The 9560-nt window shown below is 39.0% G+C and overlaps 1 protein-coding gene across 7 annotated transcripts in view; it reads left to right on the forward strand.

The window, feature by feature from the left end:
• The window catches only part of Elavl4 (ELAV like neuron-specific RNA binding protein 4), a 97303-nt gene extending 88191 nt beyond the window's left edge, over positions 1-9112 (forward strand). For 3 of the 7 annotated variants that reach the window (XM_013016823.1, XM_013016819.1, XM_013016824.1), the window contains exons 5-7: positions 1187-1412; positions 3000-3038; positions 6161-6695. In XM_013016823.1, the coding sequence (XP_012872277.1) occupies positions 1187-1412; positions 3000-3038; positions 6161-6488 (593 nt within the window). In that variant the 3' untranslated portion in view covers positions 6489-6695. Of the gene's footprint in view, positions 1-1186; positions 1413-2999; positions 3039-6118 lie in introns of all 7 variants that reach the window. The other 4 variants (XM_013016821.1, XM_013016820.1, XM_013016822.1 and 1 more) reach the window with 4 other exon arrangements.
• The last annotated feature ends 448 nt before the right edge of the window (positions 9113-9560 follow it).

The following is a 9560-nucleotide window of genomic DNA, read 5'->3' on the forward strand; positions in this document are numbered from 1 at the left end:
AAATTCCACACATCAGAAAACAGATCCAATGTAAGAGATCTGACTTTCCATCAGCTAGTCCATAGCAGTGTAGAAATGTGGAGTTGGGCTTTGGTACTAGGAGTCTTTATCTGGAATAAAGAAAGCCAATCACTCCCTCTCAGTCAGAACCATAAGGTTCCGTGGATTGCATTTTTATGACAATATGTTTTTTGCCTACCCATAATTTAATCCCATTGTAGAACTCACTTCCTGGGAGGAGTTTATCATGTACACATTTATTATTTGATTCATTCAGCCAACTCTCACTGAAGTTGGCTCTGTCCCAGACACTGTGGCAATGGGGACTAAGGATGAAGGAGACACAGTTCCCTGCTGTTAGAGGACTCTAAGAGAAGATATTTACTATAGATTGTCCAGTGTCCTGGGAAAGGCCAGAAGGGCATGGTGCTAGTAATAATTGTTGGGCAGGCTCTATTGCCTTAGCAATGTTTCAACAAGGTTTGGAAGATGAGTCAACTTTACCAGCAAAAAGGAGAGAGAACATTCTAGGTAGAAAAGACAGTATATCTCCAGGCATACAACTGAAGGAAAACACAAGCTGTTCAGGGAACGTCAGGCATTTTAGAGTAGCTGGTATGAGGCCCACTAGGAAAGCAAAGGCCAGATATTGCCAAGAATATTGAATGCTGTACCAAAAAGTCTGGACTTTACCAGTATAGAGAAACAAGATAAAGAAGAGTATTTCATGGGGGTTGGTTAATTTGTTTGTTTCTTATTCTGTTTGAGACAGGCACAAGTTATAAGCTTCAAAAGGCACAATAGAGGTATAAAAGACATTTTCAAAGAGTACAATGTAGTCAAGGCTTGCTTTTCAAGTAGATCACTTAATTGATAAGTATGGAGCATGCACAAGAGAATTGGAATATAACTGAGGGAGATGAGGGCTGAGCAGGGCTGTGGAAGAATGCCGGGTAGGAAAGCACAGATATCCCTGTGTTCCGGGGGTAGGGAGCACCTGTCCAGAGCCACACTGGCAGAAATGCCAATAGATGCATTTTGGTGGATGAAAGAGATTTAGGGAGCACAGCTCCCGGAAGGGACTGAGTCCCCACAAAACAACCACAGGCCCCCACTCATCTCTCCCCAGAGACAGTTATTAGTTTGTTGTGTTCACTTTTTACAAAGACTCTTTCTCTTTCCCCAGGAGTGTCTAGAGGGGTGGGATTCATCCGCTTTGATAAGAGGATCGAGGCCGAAGAAGCCATCAAAGGGCTGAATGGCCAGAAGCCCAGCGGTGCTACAGAACCGATTACTGTGAAGTTTGCCAACAACCCCAGCCAGAAGTCCAGCCAGGCCCTGCTCTCTCAGCTGTACCAGTCCCCTAACCGGCGCTACCCTGGCCCACTCCACCATCAGGCTCAGAGGTTCAGGTAAGCACGCCCACAGGGGATGGAGTCTGGTACATGGGTACAGAGTGGGGCAAGGGCCAAGGAAACCATGGCTCTTAAAGATGAAGTCAAGGCTTTCTGCCCCACCTCCCCAGTCATCTCTGTGTGAAACTCCCCTGGAGCCTCAGCTTCCACTCCTTTAAAATGAGACAATTGCTATGACTAGTTAAGCTTGTGATTCTTCCATTGAAAACAACATTTCTGAGCTTAACCAGTCATGAAGGTTTAGTTTCAACAAGTTAATCACAGATAATTGACCACATTCACAACTTAGATTTAAGATGGATAATGGATTATAATACAGAGTAGACCAGGAGGCAGATCCTGATTTGCCCCAGCCTCTTTTTCCAGGTCATTATTTTAGATTCCAGGGCAAAGGGGAGACTTTCTCCAATGTTAATGTTACTCTCTTAAGTCAGCAAATTCTGGGAAGCCAAGGAGGAAGATTTCATCTAAGCCTCATCAGTGTTATCTGTGGGTCTAAAAGAATCTCCTGGTGCAATGGGGCATGTACTCTCTGAGACATTTCTGAGAGGCAGGTTTCTCACATGAAAGCAATACAACCTTAACTGGCCTCTACTGTGCAAGAAATAAGCCCAGTCTTGACCTACTCATAGCAAATCGTAAACAATTATTTCATTCCACCCACGTCCTAACTTCCCCTTAATGAAAGGGTTTTTCTCCTTGTCAGACTTCACATGGAGGAATAGTAGATCCTTCTATCTAGAATAGTAACGGTCCATCTGGCCACAGTGAGGGGAAGAAAAAAATCAGCCTCTTCCTCATTTGTCCTCCCATGCCCTGTGATTGAAATGGTTAATGATTTCATGAAGAGTCCAAATCATCTAATCTTTATTTTGTGTGAATGCACATGCAGTATTTATGTAAAAAGCCTCTCCAGCAGGCTTCTGATGGTGGAAACTATGGTTACTACTGCCTCATGTTGTGAATAGCTTGTCCCCAAGCAAGGTGGAGAGTGAGGAAGATTATAACAAAATGACTGTTTGCTGAGAAAGTGCTTTGGGGCTGGAAATAGTAAGCTCGTTTGTTTTTTTTAAATCTTAACCCACAGACACTCTGTGCCCCTCCAAAATTAAAAAAAATGTATGTAGTAAGATTTAGTTAATGTAACTAGGCTAACAGAAAAAAAAAGATCCGTTTTGTGCATTTTGTGCTCATCTAGAATAGAGACCTTTGTTCACAAGTTTAATTATAGTAAAAGGTGAACAATTTAAGACAATCCCCCTCCCTTTTAATGATTTCACATACAATACAAAATTAAATGCACACAAATGTTCTGAGAGGTGGCGGGGAATGGAATTAATTCAGATCTTGAAAGAAAGGGGGATTCATTAGACACTTGCTTTAAACTCTAGCATTGACCTGAACATGAATTACTTGCAGTTTTCAAGGCAGGAAAAGGGGACGTATTGGTGGATAGACTCCTAAGCAATGGGGAAAGTTGTTGAGCTTTTCTTCTTTAAAAATGGAGCATTCTTATTAATAGTTCCATTGAGTGATCTTGCCATCTGTGAGGCATTAACCCAGAGACCCTCCTTCTCTTTGCAGGCTGGACAATTTGCTTAATATGGCCTATGGCGTAAAGAGGTAATTAAAACTCCACAGATTGCCAGATGTCCATGTTGGCACAGACTGGGGCTAGAATTTTTTTTTAATTCACTAACTTTACTTTTTTTTTAATTCTTCCTTTTTCTTCCACCAGCATGTCAAATCCTTAATTTTAATTTCAGACTTCAGTTGATTTTGTTTCTTTTAGGGCACACAAAATGTTATTTGTGTGTTTCACTTTTTCTTTTATTTGCAGGTGGGCTTCTCCTATGGTTCAGGTGCCACAGCTACCAAGCCCTGGATAATCTGGTCCTCTGAATAGCTTCCCTGAGGGAAAAAGCTCTGACTCTGCTGGCTGATTTTGCAAACTTGCAAGAGCAACTGTTTTACATTAGTGATGCCAAGCTTCAGATAAGAGGGCAGATTCCAGCAAATCAAAATTAGAACACTTTTTCTAATCATAGCTGATAATCTTTTGATTTTTTTCAGTAAGAAAAAAATTAGATTTTGGACTACCAGCCCTGGCCAAAGCATAAATTAATGAATGGATGATTTTTCTGACTCTGGCACCTACCTCAGTGTGTATTACTTCAGAGTACATCTTGAGAATGAAGTGTATCTGTGTGCACCTCAACCAAGGGTTTCTTTTGTTACAGGTTTTAACAGTTATTATAAATCTGCCCTCGGTTCTCTATGTATGTGGTTTTTTTCAACTTTGTGGTTTCTTTAAAGCCTTTTCATGGGGCTGAGGGCTCAGAGACAAGGCTGTGGGGACTCTCTGAATACCACAACAAGGGTGAAATCTCAATCTCAGGCAGCTGGGTGTGTTATATCACTGTGTCCATGAGACTCCATATGTGCCTTGGATAAGCTCCCTGCACTGCTAGGGACATAGCATCTCATCATCTTGCTCAGTAGAGCTGCACACTTTAATTCCCCTTCCTCCAAGAGAAAGAGGGGAGGAGATATGGCCTTTAAAAGTCCACATCACACTCCCCAGTATACACAGATCTTTCATCTTTTGGCCACGCATGGTAAGTACCCGACTCTGGAAACTAGCACCCAGTGAAGGAAGTAACTTGGCTGCAGATTTCATTAGCAAGAGAGCCAGACTCTCAAATCTCTATCCCAGCACCAGCTGGAGATAACTGTGAATTGTCTCCACTTGTCTAATGTACTGCTTGCCTGTTTCCAGGCATTTCACATCTTTCCTAAAGCTGCCCCATCTCTTCACTGCTCTCTGAGTTTAGTGAGGAAATACCAGGTGTTTTGAAAAGAATAGTGCTTTCATGTTGTCACCTCCTCCAATACTTAACCCAGACAGCACTAGTTGATAATAGTATTCTCTTTTCTAATGGACCCTGGATTTTTGGTCTGGAATCCTTTCTACCTAAGTGCTCTGGGGTAGCCATCAACAAACAGCCTGTTCATTACTAAGCACTAGTGGGTCATTTCTGTAATCCTAGCTGTCAAGGAGGCTAAAATCTGAGGCTCCTTGGTTCAAAGCCAGCCCAGGCAGAAAAGTCTATGGGACTCTATTGCCAATTAATCAGCAAAATACTGGACTGGAGGCATTTTTTAAATGGTAGAGTGATCGCTTGAGTAAAAACGCTGATCTCAAGGCCCACCCCCACCCTACTCCCCAAAATCCATTTGCTGTCTCTGTCATTGGCTTTATAATAAGTACTTAGCAGTTCTCTATGTATAGGCTGAAAGGGACCAATTCATTCGGTTTGAGGAGAAACAGTTGAGAAGACAGTCTTTAGAAATAATGCAAATAAGCAATTAAACTTGCATTTGTCCTAAGAATCAATACCTTATTGGTTTTTTTGTCTTATTATTTGTTTTTGAGCAAAAGGGAAGATGGAATTAGTAAGTGGTAGCAAAAACTGTGCACTGAGCTGTCATTACATTTAGCCTACCTTTAGTAGGTAATTATCTAAATTCTTCTAATTAGGTAAAAAAAATCCAAATCTCCAAGAAAATTGGCTTATTTTTTTAAAAAAACAGACCTAGCTTACACCTTACCTCATATTCTTCCCTCATTTCTGCTCCCATGTCTCCATCCTCTCCCAAAATTAACTCAACCAAATAAAAATTAAGGTACTTCTTTGTAGCTGGAGTCAAATTGTCTGAAACAAAATGTTAACAAATGTTCTGCTCTAAGCAGTGATATTGTAATTCTTCTGATGCAGCCATCACCAATGGCACCTGGATTTATCAGTCAATCAATAGCATCTGAAGAGTTACTTTGTTTTCCTTTTGAGACTAAACCAAAAGCTCAGAATATTTCTAAGCCTAATACAAAAGTTGTTGTAACAGGGCCAATAGAATTTCACTGCTTTTCCAGTGTACAGCAGCTCATGACATATAAATACGCTCTTCAAAATAAACCACTTGAAATCTTGTTCCAGTGATGCTTAGAAATGAATTCTAGATAATATAGCATCAAAGAGTAGTACATCTCTATTATTCTTGAACAGGTTTTGTGGAGGAACCCTTTTGAGGAAATGCTCACTGAAACATGAACCATTCATCTGATTAATAACAAGATGTCTATTCATTCTCCTGTGTTTCCATCCTCAGTTAATAGCAAGAAATCTTTGACAGCTTTAAGTCACGTGACTGCAAAGATGGTACACTTGAGAAATTCTAGAGTCATCCCTTAATCTTTAAAAAAAATGAAAAAAGAAAAGAAAAATGTCCAAGTATTGACATCAGTGTATTAATTTATTTGCTCAATGGATATTGAGTGTCACAAGGCTTTCTCTATGTGCTTTATTGAGTGAAAAAGCAGAACAATAAAATGAGCCCCTTAGCCCCAAAGTTACTCTATTGTTGATTGGAGTGGGGGATAGGGTCAGGGTAAGACAATGGATGAACCTTAACTGGGATAGCACCATCATAGAGCCTTGCTCTGGGATTCCTAGAGTCTCCGTGGGTTTTAGGAATTGACCTAGCCTTTCTCTTGGTGTGTACATGTCTTAGCCATCTAGCCATTATCATCAGAAGAAATGCCACAGATGTTAGCTTTTGCATCTGAAAACTCTCCTGCAAACACTCACTCAGCCCTTTGCCCCGTGTCTGTGTCTGTGCATCTGTGTGTCATCCGCGGTCAGACTGATGTCTGGACCAGTCCCCCCTTCTGCTTGTCCCCCCAGGTTCTCCCCAATCACCATTGACGGGATGACAAGCCTGGTGGGAATGAACATCCCTGGTCACACAGGAACAGGGTGGTGCATCTTTGTCTACAACCTGTCCCCTGATTCCGACGAGAGTGTCCTCTGGCAGCTTTTTGGCCCCTTTGGAGCAGTGAACAACGTCAAAGTCATCCGTGACTTCAACACCAATAAGTGTAAAGGATTCGGCTTTGTCACCATGACCAACTACGACGAGGCAGCCATGGCCATTGCCAGCCTCAATGGGTATCGCCTGGGAGACAGAGTGCTGCAAGTTTCCTTTAAAACCAACAAAGCCCACAAGTCCTGAATTCCCCATCCTCACTTATTAACATATATATATAAATATATACGAACAAAACACATGCGTGCACACACATACACAAAAGAGAGAGAAACAAACTTTTCAAGGCTTATATTCAACTATGGACTTTATAAGCCAGTGTTGCCTAAGTATTAAAACATTGGATTATCCTGAGGTGTACCAGGAAAGGATTTTATAATGCTTAGAAAAAAAGAAAAAAATCACAAAAAAATACCTTTGATGCATTGAATGTTCTTTCATAGCTGTCGTTGTTGAATATAATATACATAGATAGCGACGTGCAGGGATTTTTACCCAGCCAGCTAACTTTACTACCTTCCTTGAAGGTGGGTCTTTTTAAGATGACCATTCGTTCATTTGAAGAAGAAAAATAAAAAAACAACAAAAAAAATAAAAACAATTTTTACAAAGTAATGGGATTCAAAGAAAGAAAAATAAAAGCTTTTTTTCTTTTTTTGTCAAAATATGATCCAATCAGATTGGTTTAGAAAAACCCACACAAATTAAAGAGGAATAATAAAAATTGCAAAAATGACAAAAAAAATTGCAGATTTTTTTATTTTCCCTTTTTCTTTTATATCATGTGAACTAAAAAAGTCTTCTGTTAGGGGATGGGGAAAAGGGGGTTACCTGATGACATTAACAATTTAATAACATTAACATTGTTGCCAAAGAGGTGGTCTCTTTGCTGAAAATGGGTTTCAAGAAAAATCTATTTTTATAAAATATAAAGAATTTTTACAAGAGAATCTGGATTTGAGAAAAAAATATTTTGACTGGCTAATTTAGGGGAAATTGACAACTTTGTCGCGTTCATACTGCACTGGTAACTTTTTAGAGATCAAGATGTGTGTTTTAAACTGGATTCGTAGACTGTTTTTTGAAGGATGGGCTATAAACAGATGATCTTCATATCTTTTCATAGCATGTAATAATAATAATAAAATTATTAATTACTAGGGGAAAGGAATGTTCGTTCTACCCAGGGTACCACAGTTCCCCACCGTCAAAACCCAAAAGCAAGGAGATGAGTTGAAAGACAGTTTTTCTTTAAGTCATCAGTATGGGATGTCAGCAGAACAAAACTTTAAAAGATTTAATTTTCCTTTTGATCTAAAACTTCCTTAGTTTGAGCAGTAGGTGCTACAAAAATTATTTACATATCTTAGTATCATAGTTAAATGTAATGTGGTTAGGAAAGGAAAACCGATGCATTTGCTTTAAATTCATTAAGCAATTTTCAAATTCACTTTGTAGCCCATGCTGATAGAATTGGGCTGTGTTGGTACATTTGAAACACTGTTTATGTTGCTTGAAACACTTATTTATTTAATCGCCAATGTGATGATGCCTATGGCCGTGGCCGAGATCAAATATAGCTAGATTGGCTAGACTACTTATTTGTTTACGTAAACTATGGGAAGAAGCATATTATTGTGTCATTCTGTTGTGTGTGTATGTGTATATATAATATAAATATATATATAAAGTTATTTTTTCCTTTGGGTTAATTTATTCTGAGTTGTAACACTTGGCTAGTTTTGTTTGTATATGTCTTAAAATGTTTTCTTCTGATATTTAAGTGACAGTTAAAGAGGTATCAAGGTAACTTGTGTAGAACTATCGTTTGATATATTGTCATGTTTGTTGTGAATATTTTTTTCTTACTGCACAGTAGAAAAAATAAAAACAACTGGGTCTTTATTTTAATGTAATTCAGATTGAGGAAAACAAAACTGAGCTAAGGGAACAAAATGATTGCGGGAGCATTCTCCTAGCTCCAGTGCACTGATCCTTTTACTATGTTTGTGCTTTGTATGGTTATATATTTAAAACAAAGGAAAAAAACACAAAAAACAAAAAAAACAAACAAAAGAAAAAATACAAGAGTTTTTGCTCTTCCCTGGGTAATAGAAACAGTTACTCGCTATGCATAATCTAGTTGATAGTTAAATTTGCTATTGCTTTTCTTGTCTTGTTATATAAAATCTTTTCAATACAAGTTTAGTCTTAATGGTAATAAAACGTTATGGTTATTTATAACTTGTGCTTACTTTGTGCGTTTTTTCCCATGCTGAACCCACTAAGTGCATGTAGACAGGACCATTGTTTTCACAAGGAAGAGGCAAACTTTGTAGTAGTCAATATTATCGTGGTAGACAGGTAACGGAAGCTAAGGCTGCATCATAGATAACTCCTTTGACTTTTTTTTTTCCTGCTTTTTTTCTCCTCTTTTCGGTTTTGGAAACAACACCAGATTTCAGTTCCGAGAACACTTGTTCAACATTCAGGGAAACCTTTTCACGTCACCTGTTATGAATGAACGCAATTTGCTGGCAAAGTTCTGATGCATTTGCTAGACATTAATGGGAAAGGCATGCCAAAACCTCTATGATGTGTTCGATCTGGTGGGGGGAGGGGAGGAAAAAAATCTTAGAACCAGGCAGTTGTATACTTCAGTTATAAATGAATGACTTCATGTTAATCTTGCTAGTGTAGGTGATTTCTGAGGGAAAGTATTGTAAATGTTTTTTTTTCCAAAATCTTGTTGTGTTTGAATTATTTGTACTTTATCTGTCCAGACAATAAATGAAAGTGTGTAGAATGAATTTGAGCTTCCCCAATTTTTAAATGTGTTCCTTCCAACTTTTTTTCTGTAGCATCTGCAGATTTCCCTGATATTTTTATCATTAAACCACAAAAAAATAGTCAAATTCTCTCTTGCAACTTAGCCAGGTCTCTCAAAGTCAACTCAGTATTCAGAAATCACTGTCCTAATTCCATCCTATGAAAAGTGTGGGCCTTCCAACCAGCAGTATCAGCAGCATCTGGTAGCAGGTTGGAAATGCTGAATCTCAGGCTGAATACAAATGTAGATTTAACCAAATTCCCCAGGTGACTCAGCAGTGCTTTCAAGTTTGAAGAGCACTGTGCTTGGTGGATAAGCCAGAACACTTGGCATTCTAGGTGGTATTATGACACCTTAGTGTTCATTACTCATTTGTAAGCATACTTGTGAATTGTTCTGAGCACAAGGAGTCACCATTTGCACAGAGC

This window comes from Dipodomys ordii, unplaced genomic scaffold (genome assembly GCF_000151885.1).
Source record: "Dipodomys ordii isolate 6190 unplaced genomic scaffold, Dord_2.0 Scaffold33, whole genome shotgun sequence".
In the NCBI taxonomy this organism is placed as follows: Eukaryota; Metazoa; Chordata; class Mammalia; order Rodentia; family Heteromyidae; genus Dipodomys; species Dipodomys ordii.